The sequence below is a fragment of the Nelumbo lutea genome, chromosome 1, assembly GCF_056320005.1.
Source record: "Nelumbo lutea isolate HS-2025 chromosome 1, American lotus-T2T, whole genome shotgun sequence".
NCBI classification, from domain to species: Eukaryota; Viridiplantae; Streptophyta; class Magnoliopsida; order Proteales; family Nelumbonaceae; genus Nelumbo; species Nelumbo lutea.
In genome coordinates, this window is record NC_142684.1 from 65,588,675 (window position 1) to 65,607,249 (window position 18,575).

Sequence of the window (18,575 nt, forward strand, 5' to 3'; positions counted from 1 at the left end):
AGCTCCAAAGTACAAACAGTCTTCATTATCCGTGCAGGTGGGAGAAGGGAGAAGAAGCAGAGAAATAACAGTATGGCCAGATCTTTGTGAAAATACTCAGTAGACAGATATTAAGTTAATAATTCTTAACAATTAGTCAAATTAGACTCTACAGGACCATGATTTGGCAAAGGATATGTCCCTCGATTCAGTGGAATGGTGAAACAGGATTCCCCTATTCACCTCTGTTTCCATCACACTTTTCTGAGTCGAGTAAGAAACTTCTGCTGATTGGGTCCTCCTTGAAACAGTCGCTTGGACCTTGGAGACAGCAGAGCGCAATCTGCATAAACAAATATACATGAATATATACCCTTCCCTCAAGCCCATAATCGGCTTTCCTCAGATCGAATCATCAGAAAAAGCAAAGGAGCAGCTAGAAGATCCTTGGAAGACTCTACTGACTGCCGGCGATGAATGAGCTGCTGTTTCGCCCTTGGATATGTCAGCCTCTGAGTTTACATTCTCAACGTGCCGGATCTCCTTGAGCATGGCAACGACATCCTTCATCGTAGGGCGATCATCCGCTCGGGTGCTGAGACACAGAAATGAGACTGCTAGTGTTTGTAGCATCTCGTGTATCTCGGTGTCAGTCCGTCCTTGAAGCCTTGGGTCGAGTATGTCGACGGGGTCACGCTTATTGTGTAAATGGTCTCGGACCCATTGAACCAAATGTGCACCGCCGGGCAAGGTCGGATCTAGTGGGTGTCTCCCTGTCAGGACCTCGAGTAGTACCACACCAAAGCTGTAGACGTCACTCTTCTCCGTGATACGTTGCATGGATGCATGCTCTGGAGATGCGACCATAGTTGTGTGAGACTCAAAGCCAGAGAGATAAGACTGTGTGTGAGGAGAGGAATAATAAGGTCTTAAATGAACCTCTAAAGTCTAAACACAATTAATTAGAAGCAAAGGAGAAGAGAAGAGGACTAGTCGTCATAAAAATCATAATAATATACCTGGGGCCATGTACCCATAAGATCCAGCAAGCTGAGGTTTCACACTCAATTTATTGGAAAGTTGGTCATGACCAGAATCAGATGCATTCACAGGTCTGGCTAACCCGAAATCGGCCAAGTATGGCTGGAAGCTAGGACCCAATAACACGTTCATGGCCTTCACGTCCCCGTGCAAGATGGCAGGGACACAGTCATGGTGCAAGTAGGCAAGGGCATATGCCACTCCCAACACCACATCATACCTTGCCTCCCAGTCCGTTCCGCCCTTCCCCGCGCCGTGGAGGAGCGCGCTCAGGCTTCCATTTGGGAGGTAGTCGTAGAGCAACAATTTCATGCTTCCATTCGAACACCACCCCAACAGCCTCACAATGTTCCGGTGTCTGATCCAACCCAGCGTCTGAATCTCCGACTCGAATGCCCCCGACCCCGGTTGCTCCTGCTCCGACGACCACATTTTCTTTACTGCCAATGTCTCCCCATTTGACGTTTCCACCCTGTAGACTACTCCCGAACTCCCGGTACCAATTACGTTTGCCGACGTCAGATTCCGGAAGACATCATCAATGCGGAAGTCGAGCTTCTGATAGAGCGTAATCTCCCATGTGCCATCATTCTCTGGATTCCCAAAGTTACCCACACGAGCTCGTACCAAGACGTATACTGAAAGTAACAGTAGTACAGCACTAGCGCTGACTAGGACAGGCATCACTAGCTTCATTGCTGATTTGGCGTGCCTGTTGGGACCCATATGGCCGGCGGGAACCACCACCCCACCGGAGACGTAGAGTGCTCGATTCCCAGTTAGATCGCTCAGCGGGAGTTTCCGGAAGAATGGTGTGTTGGGCAATTCGCCAGAGAAACTGTTGAAGGAGATGTTGAGGGCAACGAGGTTTTGAAGGCTAGCAAGCATGTCTACGTTTCCTACCAGCTCGTTGTGGGAAAGGTCAAGGATTGCGAGCTTCTCAAGACCAGAGAATTGGGCTGGAATTTCACCTGAAAGGTGGTTGCAGCTGAGATTGAGAGAGATCTCGAGCGCAGGAATCTGGGCCAATTCCTTCGGTATCTCGCCCGAAAAGCCATTGTCACCGATATCTATTAACTGTAGCTTACTGCAAGATGCCAACTTCGCTGGAATTCTACCAGAAAAGCTGTTCTTGCCAAGAATTAGTTTGGTCAATTGAGTCAGGGACCCAATGCTTGGAGTTAACGGCCCTGTTAGCCTATTATCTGATATATCGAGAAACTGAAGGCTTTTTGGCAATTTTTCCGGCACAGAACCAGTAAGACCATTGGAATGGAGGTCCAGAAACTCGAGGTTTTCACATCCAGAGATTGACAGAGGAATTCCACCAGAAAACCTGTTATTGCTCATATCCAGGAAATTCAGCTTCTTCAACTTCTCAATCTCGGCTGGAATCGCACCAGCGAGCCTGTTGCCATTTATTCGGAAACGATACAAGTTCGTGCAGTTTCCAATATCCGGTGGTATAAAACCAGATAAATCATTAGATATGAGCAGAAGCTTCGTGAGATTTCTCAATCCAAATATGTGTTTCGCTATTGGTCCGTAGAGTTGGTTGTATGATAGATCAAGAGCCTGAAGATTCTGACAATCCGCAAGACTCTCTGGGATATTTCCCGTGAGCTTATTCTGCCATGCGAAGAACAGGGTCAAGCTCTTTAGTTTGCCTATAACTTCTGGAATCTCACCAGACATGTTGTTGTTGTCGACTTCAAGGTGTGTTAGAGCTGTGCAATTAGAGATTTCAATGGGTATCGTACCTGTCAACTGATTAATGCTCAATTGAAGCTCCTGAAGCTTCAGGAGTTTTCCAAAACTTCTCGGTATGCTTCCTGACAACAGATTCTCCGATAAATCCACGATCAACAGCTCTCTACATCTCTCGAGCTCATCAGGGATCCTACCCACCAGGCTGTTCTGCCACATCAGTAGGTTTTGAAGTTTGCTCAGCTCCCCAAGTCGTTTCGGCATTGACCCTGAAAGCGAATTCTGATACAAGTACAGGTTCTGCAATTTGCTGCAGTTTCCAATCTCTTCTGGGATAGGACCGGACAAAAGAGTTGTGTAAATTGCAATGGTTTGGATATTCTTCAGTGAGCCGATTGAAGGAGGAAGACTTCCTGAAATGCTGGTTTCTGCAAGACCCAACATGACCAAATTACTGCAGTTCCCAATCTCTGAAGGCAGCATCCCTTTGAGATTTTGATTCCCGCCTGCTCGAAAGACCTCTAGCTTGCTTAATTTTCCAGTACTCCTCGGAATTGCACCACTAAGTTGATTGTCATAGAGGGTGAGGTTCACAAGGCTCGATAGGTTTCCAATGTCAGAAGGAATGGCGCCTTCCAGCAAATTCGAACTGAGAGAGAGACTTCTGAGCTTGCTTAGCCTGCAAATTTCGACTGGAATTTCGCCAGAGATAGCATTGTTGCTGACATCGATGAGATCCAACTCTTGATACTCTCCAAACTGTTTTGGTATCGGGCCTGTAAGATTGGTTTCCGAGAGGATAAGAGTCTTCAAAGACTTGAGAGATTGGAAATTTGAAGGTAATGGGCCCTGCAAATCTACTGACTTCAAACTTATCTGGATGACTTCGCCATTTGCATTGCAAATGATCCCATACCAGCTGCAAGGGCTTGAGTCCGAAGGATTCCATGTTCTGAGTGCGTCCTGAGAGTTGTTTAGGCTGCTTTTCCATGTGAGAAGAGCTTGGCCCTGCTCATCAATGGAGAAACAAGTAAAGAAGAGGGAGTTGACTGAAAGAAGGAATGTGATAGAGAAGACATTGGGGAAAAGGAAGATGTTCTTTTGATTTGCAGGCATTGCTGATGGGAGAAAACAGGTGATCGGTTTTGGGATTGTAGAGGGGTGAACCCCATGTTTTGTTTATAGAAGAAAAGCAGAAGATCTAGATCCAAATGCAACTTTTTCATTCCAATATTATTTTATTTGTTAATCGAGAAACTGTGGTGCAGATGGGTTTTTGGTTAGTTTATGAAGATGTCTTTTCTGGTTTCTTTGTTTTCTCTTGTCTAATTCATGGGCTGGTGCAGATGGCTTGTGGTTTGCGTATAACTTAAAGGCTGTGGCGGAAGGATTGAATGGTCTTTAAACTTCAAGGCAGGTTCTTACTTTTTACTTTTTACTTTTTACTCTCTCTCTCCCCCAAGTTTGAAAGCTGAGGCCTTTGCTTTTTTTTCAGTTTCTACTTCTATTTTTACTAACTTTGTTATTGTTGGGTAGGCTTGGCAAAGCAAACCAGAGTTGTTTAAACTTGAAATTAGATTGCTATTTTGTTAGATTAAGTGATGGTATGGAGGGAGTATAATGCTTTGTTTAAGCAAAACAGAGTTGGAACCAAGAAAATGAATCGGAGTATAATGCTTCACCAACGCAAATTAAGACCCTTTTAACTCAATGGACAATCTCTATCTCTCATAAGTTTAAACGGGGGATTGCAGAATGATCCAGACTCTCTGAGATGACTACCATTTATCATATTTCATGTTGCAAGAATGAATTAAGGGGAGGCCCCATAACCATAATCAAACCACTGATGATGATTAATGATTCCATTATGTGTTTCCCATTTACCCTTTTTTAAGGAATTGGTTCTGGCTGTAAATTGCAAAGAAAATAGAAAGCAACATCTACTACTCTAATATGAATTAAGCTCAAAGTTAGGGATGTATAAAAGAAAAAGAAATGGACCTTGGTTCTTGCTTGTTGTTTTTACGGCACATATAGATGATGAAGATATATATTATGGTAAGTTTATAGCTGGTGAGTATATAAGTGAATAGGATTAATAATAGAGTGGTGCACATGGAAGTGAGGAAGAAGCAAAAAAGAGCTATTGTAAATTGCAAATCTGGTATCATGTTGTCGGGTGGCCTTGGATCGATGTAATTGTAAAGAAGAAAGGGACAACCACACCGCCATGAGGAATGAACTTAATTAATCTACATTATTATATCATTGCCAATTTTCATGTATTAATTATTTATGGATTCAATTATGATATGGGAAAGATACCATATCTGAAAAACTTCTCAACAATCAATTGGAATCATATATGTGATAGTCAATCAAGTGTTGTTTATCAAAATTCATGGATGGGTTTTGATTGATCAAAACTCTTGAGATACTATGTCTTTCCTGCATCATAGATTTTCCCATTATATATATATAGATAGATAGATAAGGCATTTACTTAAATATAATATAGTATTTAGCATATTGGAAGTTGGATTCGATAGATAGACAGGCCCAGCATGTTCCCTCATGTTTTGGGTCGTGATATCACGAGTCTAATCCGATCTCAACATTTTGAAGAAATTAAAAAAAAAAAAAAGAAAATAAAAGAAAAGCAAGGCATCCAAACTTAATTTAATTTGTTAAAGAAAAAGAAGAATTAAAACTTGGGGTTATTAAAAGAAGGGTCTACAAATTGGAGGGGACCAACATTTATTTATAATCTTGTTTTTATTAGGTAGACGATAATGGAGACACCATTTTCCTCCAGTCATATACCCTTCTGCCTAACGCTTACTGTTAATATTTATATTTTGGCCAATATATATGTTGATAGGTACTTAACAAGCAATTATAATTATAAGGGAAAAGAGGGGGAAAAAAAAGTTACAAAAGAACAGAAGGACCCAAGACAAAGATGATGAAGAAACGTGACAAGCATAACATTGCAAGGAAGAAACAAAAGCTATATCCAAATTACAAAGCAAAAACAATTAAAAAGATATTTATTAAATTTGTATACTGGAGGGACGAAAAATTGCTTTGTTTTAAAAAAAAAAAAAGAAAAAAGAAAATTTGGGTTGCAATTGGTTGTTAAGAAAATTATTGAAATTGAGGAAATGGAAAAGTCTAAAATGCTTTTCAAGGATTATTTTCTTATTTCTCCAAACGAAACCCTGACCTTAGTGTTGGAGCTTGACTTATTGAGAGGAGGAGGGGGGGCACATGGTGTCGCAGCTTATTTTATGAATAAGAGGGTATTAATATTATAGGATAAAAAAATAACATAAAATTAATATAGAGTCAAAGTAAGTAGCGAGTAGTGAGACAGACACCTCACGCTCACGCACATGAGAGGAAGTGGAGACGCTTATGCTTTAAGATTAGTTTAATGTGCTCTACTTTCACCAAAGTACCACGTTATACCATCCCATGTTGTCTTTCTTTTTTTAATGACTAATGTTTGTTCTCAATCGTCTACATGCACATGACGAGAGAGAGAGAGAGTGTTGAGGTCCGAGGGAAGAGAATGTCCAATAACATCATTTAGAAAAGGGTACGTGGTGGAGCGAGGGGAACTCTAATCCTCGATCAGATCAGATGACAATTCCATATATCGAAATTTTTACAAAAATGCATTATATGATTTTAATTTTGAGAAGCTAAGAGAGTATCTAATGTTTTTAGAATGTTATTTGTTCTAACTCAGTTTTATTAAGTTTATTATTGGGTTATAAGTAAATTCATTCCTAGGAACAATAGATCCTTAGGTGAGCAATTGTAATTAGCAAAATTGTAGATTCTCCAACAAAACCTTTTGTGAGACAATAGCTGATTGGGCTGAGAGAAACAAGAGTGTTTTTTTGTGAGAAAATTAAGTGAAAATTGTGTATTTAATTCAGTTTGGTTTACATCCTTTAGTTCAAAGAAACTCTTTATATAGTCACTTTGTGACTATTCACAATCAAATTAACAGTTAATGATTGTTAATGTTTGAATAACGTCCTTTGGTCACACCCAATCAAGTCATGATCATTGAATTAACTTAAAATGCCAATAGTCGTAATTCAGTCTCCACTCTTGCGTGTGGTTCAACTTGGATGTGGTTTTCCCAAGTCACTATTTTCAAATCACAAGTCGCAACTTGTATTTTATATGATTTCGCAAATGACATAAGTTGACTTGCGATTTTACAAAATTTGCAATCTACGAATTTTGCATAATCATCTAATTATGATTTGTGATTTTGTAAGGTCAGCTAATCGTGGTTTTTGAATTTGCAAAATCAACTAATTGCGATTTGTGATTTCACAAAATCAACTAATTGCAATTTGCAATTTCACAAAATAACAGTCTGCAATTTAGTGCGTTTCAAATCTTCTCATCGCATCAGGTGTCATCACACTAAAATTATAGCCACTTCATGTGACCACATTGGTACATGTGAAGTGTGAGTAAAATATGCGTGTAAAGCACCTCATTGTGCTGCTGCACACGCAATATATACTCTCCTCTATCTAATTCTAACGACTGCAAATAGACTCCTTCAAAGCATCAAAAAGTTTTATTGAAAATTTTAAAACTAATTTTCAAAGTGCAAGTGTAAATATTCTTTATTATATAATTAATCAATCAAACACTCCGTAGATTTAATCTCTATCACTATCGATATTGAAGTCCAACAGATGACAAACTCCACAGACCAAATAATTTTTACAAAATTGCATTGGTACTTAGAGGCTTAGTGGGACGGAATGAAATCTGCTTCCTCACACATGGGCACCTTACGGTCACATCCACTTTGCATTGAAAACATTTCCCATGAGTAATAACTTACAAGTACAGGAGATGTTCCCAATAGGATGTGCATGTAAGGTCGGTGTAAAGTGCCCTGTTTGAGGAGCATATCCGATCTCTAGTGGGACTATGGTTTTTAAAACTGAACCGGTCAGGGGTTTGATTATCGGTTCAAACGGTTGGACCATTCAACCCGAACAATCAGCCCATTTTAACAAAAATATTAAAAAAATTAAAAATTTAAAAAACGGTCAAAACCATTCGAACAATTAACCGGCTGGTTCAACTATTTGCTGACCAAAATCAGCGGTTTTGAAGGAAAAAGCGATTTTGAAAAAAAACGAAACCGATCAAATAGCCAATTCCCGATTTTTCTGATCCAACCGTCTGATCCGATCCGGTTTTGAAAACAGTTAGTGGGACACATAAGGGAGTTTTCCTCTGCTGAAAAGCTACCCTATCGGCTGTCATCACTTGCTTCATGGGCTTCTGCTATTTCCTTCCTGGTTGTTTGGCCATCCCAGATTCCCAATGGAATATTACAGATGAGATGGTTTAATTCCTTGAACTGGTTCGGATTTTAAAAGAGATTACTTAATGGAGAGGGACTGTCATCCGATGTGACACATCCCAATTGCACCTCCCTCACATAATCACATGGGTTTTGTTACTTTGTATGATAATAATTGATAAAGAGGGAAATTAATCCTTATGAAAATGATATATCATTTGGGTACCTTAGACTTATCCTCAATGGTTTGAGAATTATGATAACCTCTTCCGACCACAGATTTTAACCTTGAAAGAATGTTGTCTTTTGCTTTATCTGTAGCAGAGGGACTTTAATAACTTTATTGGAGCTAAACAACCCAGATTTATTTCGCTAAGTGGGAGGCTCTTTTTTCTATTTAACATTAATAAGTTCCATCTTTTAACCTAATCCATACAACTTGCCAAAGTCCATAATGACTTACTTAATCTATGTTTTCAAACTTCAAACTTTACTTAAAGCTCAACGGCTGGACCCACAACAACTACATAAGTGAGGCTATAGATGTCTCTCCGACTAAGTGGACCCTGGCCCTGGCTTCATCGTAGTTAGCGATTACATTTACATGATAAAAGATAATGTATAATTTGATTTCAGGAACAAAAGAAAAAAAAATGCAGAGAATATTTGGTTAAAACATTTGCTGCATGGTAGAAATTAAGATGACCATGTGTTTAACGTGTTTTCTTTTTAAATATGGAATGAAAGTTTTCACATGTTTTACAAGATATATATACCCTTCTTTTTGAAATTTGTATTGGATGTTTTCTATCTTTTTTGTCCAAGCATATAGCGTGTATAGAGAGGGCATATATGTCTTTTACTTTCACTTTAGAAATTGTCCACTTATAACCGTTCAGAAACTTGTCAAGGTGTTAGAACCAGATGTGATAAGTGGAATAGTGTTATCTTAGAAAATTTTACTCATGAATTCTCAAAATACTTTAATTAATTTTTTGGATAAATAAATTATAAAAGTGGTTATGAATTATAAATAGTTTTGTCTTAAAGATATTGTCACGTGCATATGCAAGTACATGTTTACTAGATACATATATTACAGGAAGTGAGAGTAATAATGAAAAATAAAGAGAGAGAACCTTCGTACAAGTGCTCTACTTTGTATAATGTCACCTTTAGTAAATATAGATATTACAGGAAGTTTCCAATGCTGCTGCTGCTACTAGTATTGAGATGCATTTGAATAAGGTTGTGTCTATGTGTAATTTGCTACTTAATCAATCATGAATCAACACACTCATATATATTCCATACAAGAGTTGCGAGTAGCAAGATTCGTTAACGCTGCTTGTTGCAAAATCGACCTCCATTAAAAACCACTTGTAATCTATACTACTCTAAAAAGTATGAATACCCTCAATAATATTTCTAGAATTTTTTGAGGACAAAACTTACCCCACTATATTTAAATTTATAAAAGAAATGAGAACAAATAGGGTAGTTGGTCATTGATATTAAATGAGTTGAAAAGAGATAATTTTAAGATATTCAATGCATTCAATTTTCTCTCAGTAAATCATATATTTAAGGCTTTTTTTTCTCATCATTAAATTCTATAATTAAATCCATACATAATAAATTAATAATTTTAATAACTTAAAAACTTATACTTTTAATATCTACTTGAAAAAAAATAGTGTTTTCATCTAGGTGGTGGTAATAAATTAAACCATTTGGGTCAAACGAGCCAATCCATGTTGCCACAATTAAGTAAAAAAATTCAAAAATATATAAAATGAAAAAATATAGAAATTAAAAAAATGTGAACATTTTTAACATCATATATTTGACATATTAAACAATAATTAATATGATAACAATGTTTTAAAAACTGACCAAGATGCCAACCTGCTTTTGCCTTTGTGTCACAAGTTACCAGTTTGACTATCAAGGGTTAAACGAGTCAAACCACTCTGCATCAACACTATATAGCAAGGCAAAGCACCTAAGGCCCTTGGGACATATAGATCTTGAAAAGTTACTCAAAATAAAAAAATAAATAATAATAATAATAATAATAATAAAAGAAAGATAGCCTCATTCAGACATCGAAATGCAAAATTATGGCTTCCAGCACATAATTAAGTGTGCAACCTGTAACCTGGTTATTGGGTCGAATGTGGCAATGGTTGAACCACCCGGGTTAGACAGTTTTTAATTAAAAGGGGGAGTTTCAACATAACCAAACCCAAGATCAAGGCTGATGGCAGTTCAAATGTTTCAATCAGTTAGGTCAACAATAGGTTGAAAACATTGATGATAAATAAGAAATGTTTTTTTACTAATGACGGAAATGGAATGTAAAATTTAAAACCAATTGGAAGTAAAACTTTTTTTCTATCATCTCTCATTAAATCTCATATCTAAGGTATATTCTTTTATTAAATCCTATATTTAAGATATATTTTTCTCATTATTAAATTCTACTAATTAAATCCACAACATTAATTTTAATAAAATAAAAATAAATATTTTGAAAAGTAATTTGAAAACAAAACCATTTTCTTCCCTCTCGGTGGTGGGTAAGCAATTCAACCATTTGGGGTCAAATGCGTTAATAAATAATACCATAATCAAATAATAAAAAATAATATATATAAAATATATAATACAAAAAATAAAAAGAATTTGGCATATCACTAATATTGTGTATTCATTATACTCAACAAAAATAAGTATGAAATGTAAAAAGTATTTTTATAAATGATGAAAATGGAATGTCAAAATTATAATCAACCTAGAAATGAAATGATGTCATAGTCAAATAATAATTTTTTTTAAATAGAAAATACAAAAAATCACAAAAGTAAATAGTATATATTTATGAAAAATAAAATATTGGGTACATATATAATATTATACATTCAATATATTGAACAAAAATAAATATTATACATACGATATAATTTTATCAATAAGGGAAACATAATACAAAACTTAATGTCAACCTAGAAATCAAATTTTTTTTGGGTCATGGGTTAGTGGTTTAGGTCAAATGGATTTACCAATGATACGATAGTTAAGTAATAAATATTTAAAAAGTAATAAAAAATTACAACTAATCAAAAGAATATATATAAAATATTATATATTAATTATGTCAAACAAAACTTAAGTGTGATAAGTAAAAATTATTTATATAATGTAGATGGAATACATAATTTAAAATTAATCCGAAAACAAAGCTGTTTTCTTATCTAAATAATGGGTCAATGATCCAACTTTTCAAAGAAATTCACGAAGTCATAATTGAATAATAAATATTAAAAAAAAAAAGATCAAACACAAAAAATAAAAAAGTATAGAGTTTTGTCAAAGACATTTCAAAGCATTTCTAATGTTATATAATCATCATATTAAATAAAAATTATTTTTATTTAAGATAGAAGTGGAACACAAAATTTAGTAGTGTAGTAGTAGTAGTAGTAGTAGTAGTAATAATGATAATAATGATAATAATAATAGTTATTATTATTATTATATTATTATTATTGTTATTATTTAAAATTTCTGCACATGCACATTTAGTACAAGTATTTAAGTTTATATTATTATTATATCTTAACTATGATATATCTAAAATTCAAGTGATTAATATGAAAAAAAAAATTCATACGTGCAACGCACGTGCTTAATTACTAGTCATCTAAAATACCAGAAACCTCTTAGATTCCTTCGTTAATGGGAGAGGATTGTATTAATGAATTAAAACTCTAGTTAGTTCTACCATTTAAGTGGACACTTTGGATTTTCTATCCACAAAGCATTATCCCACTGTGTATTCAGAACATCTCCTCCTCATAAATGTCAAGGGAGATATTTCCAATTTACAAATGTAATGTCTAATGGTCATGTGTAGAGAACTAGGAATGCCCGTGCGTAACAAATCTGAGCCTTCATATTTTGGATGAGACACCCACAAGAGTGATAGACTTAAGTTAGAGCAAGTTGATGAGTGATGAACAGGTTAATTTTAGGCTTGGTAATTGTAGTAAAAAATCGAACATAAAAAGGGAAAGGCAAACCAAACATTGTAGGCTTGGATAAATAGAAAGTAGATGCAGAAATGGAATTGAATACCTCAAACTTTGCAAAGATTTAGGGGATTAAATTTAGAAACATTAGAATTTTAAAACTGCAACAGTGCGATTAAATTCCTAAAAGGTTCAGTCTGATTTTATTTCAACTCCAATCCATTACAGAATATAGAATAAAAATAAAAGATCAAGAGGAGAAAGGTTTGGATTTGGAGACTGGCCCATTTTCTAGTAAATGAGATTGCTACAAATAAAAATTGGTGGTTCACTTTCCTTTACACTCCAAACAAAAACAAACAAATGAAAGGTTGGAACTGGGTAAAAGACATTGCTGTTAACATCAAGGATCCATAGTGTTTGATAGGTGATTTTAACAATCCACAACCAAGTCAAATTCAGTATTTAAAAAAATTTATAAATGATTGTAATTTGATAGAGTTGGAAATGAAGGAGAATCAATTTACTTGAAAAAATAAAAATATAATGAAAAGAATTGATCGGGTTTTTGTAAACGAAGCTTGGAGAGACTTCTTTCCAAATTTTGTTCTCCAACTTGCCTTTCTCGGCCTTTAATCATTCTCTCCTCCTACTTCACATGAATGTGGAAAACTTTAGGGGCCCAAAGCTTTTTATGTTTGAATTGATCGGCTTTAGATCCATCCAGTTTATTAAAAAAAAAAAAGAACAACCTTGTCAACGATTTAGAAGAATGGGGTAAAGTAAAGTTTGGAGATATTATTCAAAAGAAAAAAGAAAAAAAAACAAAAAAAAAAACTCTAATGGAAAAATTGGATCAAGTTCAAAAAAGTATGAGTGAAATAATAAATTTGGAGAGTGCTCTACGAAAACAACTTGATAAAATTTGAGAACGAGAAGAGGCTTATTGGGTCCAAAGAGCTAGAACAGATTGGATTAATTTAGGAGATAGAAATAATAAATTCTTTCGCATAATGACTACCATTACGAAGTATTGAAATAGAATTGTGAAAGTGAAAAATGAGGAGACAGCCTGGATAAATGATCACTCGAGCATTGCAAGATTTTTCGTAGAAAATTACGAACAGAGGTTCAAATATGAAGGTATCAATAAGGTTGATGAATTTACAAATGAAATTTGTGAGGAGAAAAATACCCAAATCTCTAGAAAAGTTACAAATGCTGAAATCTAGGAATCTCTAAAATCAATGAAGGATCTTAAGTTATTGGGACTTGATGGACTGAATGCTTCGGTTTTTAAAAAATTGTAGAACGCTATACGGGATTTTATTTGCAATGTGGTAAAAGCTTTCTGGGAAAATGTGTAGGATTTCGAATCAGACTTTTATTACCCCATCCCAAAGAAGGAGAATCTAGAATCAGTTAATGATTACCGACCAATTAGTCTTTGCAACGTCACTTAATGATCACCACCTCGGATTGAGCAGCACCAGATTGGTACTATAGAAAACACACAAAAATCTTTCCTAATTTTCTCTCGCCACACAATCAAAAACCAATCAAGAAATATGCCAAGAAGCGCTTTGGAATGCTCAACATGCTGATCCACATCTCGGGGATTGCGCTCTCACCACAACTCTTCAAGACCAGGTGCCACCGAGCTCCCCAGCAACGTTCAGAGTTTGGAAGCACCTCGGTCAGCATAAGATCGAGGCCACTAATGCAGAGACCTCGGCCAACAAGGAGAAAAGACATCGGTCAACATAAGATTGAGGCCACTAAGGTAGAGACCTCAGCCAACAAGGAGCAAAAACCTCGGTCAGTAGAAGATCGAGGCCACTAAGGAAGACACCTCGGCCAACAAGGAGCAAAGACCTTGTTCAGCACAAGATCGAGGCCACTAAGGCAGAGACCTTGGCCAACAAGGAGCAAAGACCTCAGTCAACACAAAATCGAGGCCACTAAGGGAGGGACCTCAGCCAACAAGGAACAAAGACCTCAGTCAACATAAGATCGAGGTCACAAAGGCAGAAACCTCGACCAACAAGGAGCAAAGACCTCGGCAACATGAAGTTGAGGCCACTAAGGCAGAGACCTCGACCAACAAGGAGCAAAGACCTCAATCAGCACAAGATCAAGGCAACTAAGGCAGAGACCTCGGCCAACAAGGAGCAAAGACTTCAATCGGCATAAGATCGAGGCCACTAAGGTAAAGACCTTGGCCAACCAGGAGAAAACACCTCGGTCGGTACAAGATCAAGGTCACTAGGGCAGATACCTTGGCCAACGAGGAGCAAAAACCTCAATCAGCACAAGATCGAGGCCACTAAGGAAGAGACCTCGGCCAACAAGGAGCAAACACCTCGGTCAGCACAAGATTGAGGCCACTAAGGCAAAGACCTCGGCCAACAAGGATTAAAGACCTCAGTCAGCATAAGATCAAGGCTACTAAGGAAGAGACCTCGACCAATAAGGAGCAAAGACCTTGGTCAGCACAAGATCGAGGCCACTAAGGTAGAGACCTCGACCAACAAGGAGTAAAGACCTCGATCAGCACAAGATCGAGGCCACTAAGGCAAAGACCTTGACCAACAAGGAGCAAAAACCTCGGTCAACATAAGATCGAGGCCACTAAGGCAGAGACCTTGGCCAACAAGGAGCAAAAACCTCGGTCAACATAAGATCGAGGCCACTAAGGCAGAGACCTTGGCCAACAAGGAGCAAAAACCTCGGTCAACATAAGATCGAGGCCACTAAGACAAAGACCTTGGCTAACTTCGAGCCACTCAGCCCAAACAATGCTCTCAACCAAACTTCAAGTTCAAGTTCCTCAGCTGAGAACAGAAGAACTCTTCCACACCACACTGCGGCCAAGCACTCATCTCTTCAACTTCGAAACTAGGGGAGTTGTGTTCAGATTCTGAAATTTTGAATCTAAGTTCCCTAGCCAAAGAATGAAGAGCCCTTCTGTAATGCAACACTACCAAGCATCAGAGAAGCTCAGATACCGAGGACCAACTGAAAGCTCATCGGCGCCTTACCGAAGTAAACGATCACACCATGCCTCGGTCGAGCACTCCTCTCCTCGACTACGAAACTGGGGGAGTGGTGTTCAAATTCCAAAATCATAATTCTCAGAGTTTTGTAGCCGATGACCGAATAACTCTTTAGCCACATCTCGCATTGCATGGACTCCAAACTCGGACAAGCATTAAGGAATACTAAGTGGACCAGATGTTCAACCAAGACTACAACTTGGAATTCCTCAACCAAGAATTAAAGCACCCTACCACACTAGGGGAGTGGTGTTTGGGTCATGGTCAAGCTGGTCTTAAATGCCACATGGCCGCCCAGTCACCTCGGCCACGTTGGCACCACCCGGCTAGCTCCGCAGCATACATCGACTCCATAGCCATGACCGCGCTACGCTATCTCCGTAGCCCCCACCTTATCCTCTCAACCACGTCAACCCCACATCAGGCAGATAAGCACGACCAAGAACAGGAAAAGGAATGAGGACAACTCCGCTGGGGATTACGACTCTATCCCAAAAACCTCAACAATTAACCTCATCCCGGCAACCCTGGAAGCCTAATCCGACCAGGATACGAACCTTCGGCTATAAAATGTTAAAAGAAGAATAAAATATATTAATTTAAATGAAGTAAAAACAAAAAATACAGGTATTTTTCTGATTATTTTCATCATATATATGCATGTTTTTTATAAAAAATTAAATAATATAACAATTTTATAAAAACATAATATAAAAAATATATTTATAAATAAATAAATAACATATATATATATATATCAGTTCAGATCTTCTCAGGTCAGATAGGGGGTGATGCGGATCTGATCTGATTTCTGATTGGAACCTATAATCCAATCTGAAGATCTAAACAGGTGTGACACGAATTCGACCATGATCCATCCTATTTGCACCTCTAGAGCTCTTATTTATTTATGGAAAACATGGAAAGTTGTAAAAATCCAGCTCTTGGTCCCAAGAAAATTTTTTGGAAACTTATCATTTGCTTGTGATCATTTTAAACGTGTATTGGATGTTAAAGCATATAAACTTGGAATTTGCAACTATAAACCAAGCAAAAGCTTGGGTTGTGTAGGAAGCCCATAATTTAATTTTGAATTTCAGGCAATCATCACCGAGGGCGATTCAAAACTGGTCATCTCTTGTCTCAATCAAGAGGTGGAGACACCATAGAAGCTGAGAAGCATGAAAACTGTACTCGGATGAGGAACATGTTCGATAGAAATCTGTCATACCAGCACGTTTTCTAGGAAGCTAAGCAAGCAGCGAATTGGCTAGTTCATGAGGTGCAAATTTCTTCGTCAAGCTCCTTGGTTTTTAACTTACGTTCCCTTCCTCTCTTATTTGTTGCAGAAGAGTATCATTAGTCAACATCCAAAGCACTTCGATATCTCCCGAGACAGACTAAGTGGGGGAGTTCAACTTAGATATATGCTGACCTTTATGTGTTTCTTTATATTGAATTTTATTATTTAGAAAAAAAAAAACAGAACACAATAATTATTTGAATAATTACTATTTAATAGTTGTATATGATTTCTGTCTTGCAAGAACTTGTGGATCTTCTACCATTACGATACGCATGAACAGATTAAGGGAAGTCAAATAAATCTCAAATAGCATATCAATAACATTAAACATAAGTTGTAAATGACAACAAATAAGCTATATACACATGAGAAACGCAAACCATGTGAAGTGTAGAAAATTCCACCCGTGCCCGATTTCAGTATGACTATAAAAACCTTGGCCAGTAATAGCACACTAAGATTAAGTTGGCTTAAAATTTTGGATTAAGATTAGATTTTTCTGAAGCTTTTCTTGTTAATTTATAGATCTATTGGTGAAGTTATCATGTGATACTAACTTCTTGCTACGGATTACCTCATAAAAACTACTAAGGTATGTCTTTCTCATGTTTCTACTGTTATACATTATGTTTATATGCATTTGAAACAGTGCTGTAAGATACCCCGACTGAATAGTCAAAGAGATGACCAGTGACCTCTTCCAGGCCGACTTAAATGACAGTTTTCACGGTTTGAATGGGCTAACTACCGATTATGTCCAATCTAGGTATTGCAATATTGATTTCAACTTTAAAATTAATATTGTTGATGCATTTTTGAGATTTATGTAAGGATTAAAGTATCGGTGTCGAGTATTGTATCGGATAACTTGGATCCGGATACGAATACGCTTTGGAAATGTATGGATACAAACGAAAATTTTGAATACATCAGGGAGATACATGCAAATTTCATAAATACATTAATAACACTAAATTTATGGTCAAATAACTATAAATAATGTATAAATATATAAAAATATATATATTTAATGGTGTACATAAAAATATGTTATAATTAATAGCAGAATGCACATATATCATACAATGCATTAATTAAGAGTCCAAGATGGACTTATTATATTTATCCTAATTATTATATCAATTATTTTCTATTTTATTATTTTTACATTTTAGCATTAACAAAAAAAGTTAACCAAATATTAATAATTTATAAAAATACATAATTTTAACTTAAAATATATAAAATTGATTGAAATTTCTAAGTTATATATCATATAAAAATTCATAATTTTTAATTATTAAAATAATTATTTCATTATTAAAATTTTTATTTGTATAATTTTTTAAATTAAAAATCAATTTTTCATATAAATGTAAATTAGTGGATTTGATAAATTCAAATTAATAGTATATTCTTGAATATTTTGCAAACAGATTTTTATTTTTTGTAAATAATAAATATGTTGTCATTTAATGCAAATTAAAATATTAATTAATAATTACAAAAATATATAAATTTTGTAAAATATACATCATGTGCATATTTATAAAATTTAAGTAGTAAGGTAATTATTCTACTATTAATATTTTATTTGTATAAATTTCTTGAGATTAAAATCTTTTGATGTAAATTTATTTTTTGGCACTCCTTTTGATGTAAATATAGAATTGGTAGATTATTTATTCCATTTGTTTATAAAATACAAATTTTAAACATTATTTATTTTAATTTTTAGTTGGGGTTGTTAAACATAAATATTGATTATTTATTTGGATAGATATTAATAAAAATTGTATTATTTCGTTAAATATCACAAAACATGGCATGGCCAAATGGTTTGATGGATAGTTTAAGGCTTTCGATGCCATGTGCACGGTGTTCTAGGTTCAAATCATGCTATTAGCAATGTTTGCATTTTTAATTGATGCTGTGTATCAATTTGTATCAATGCGTATTGGCCGATACAATGCAGTATGGGCCGATATACACTTATATCGGTCCAATACACACGACTTATAGGATACGTTTGGATTTATGTAAGTTTCTCTGATGTATCAATGTATATCTTAATTTTTCCAATTGCATGCATGCAA

At 36.0% G+C, this 18,575-nt stretch overlaps 1 protein-coding gene across 2 annotated transcripts; it reads right to left on the reverse strand.

Moving 5' to 3' along the window:
* Positions 1-83: 83 nt before the first annotated feature.
* LOC148874988 (uncharacterized) lies at positions 84-4,078 on the reverse strand. 2 transcript variants are annotated; one of them, XM_088942906.1, is made up of 3 exons: positions 999-4,078; positions 445-830; positions 84-322 (listed from the first exon to the last, which is right to left on the reverse strand). In XM_088942906.1, the coding sequence occupies exons 1-3, from the start codon at positions 3,841-3,843 to the stop codon at positions 215-217; spliced, it is 3,339 nt and encodes a 1,112-aa protein (XP_088799032.1). In that variant the 5' UTR covers positions 3,844-4,078; the 3' UTR covers positions 84-214. The 2 variants fall into 2 exon arrangements, with proteins under 2 accessions (XP_088799032.1, XP_088799023.1); XM_088942897.1 differs by having other exon boundaries at positions 84-830.
* Between the last annotated feature and the right edge of the window lie 14,497 nt (positions 4,079-18,575).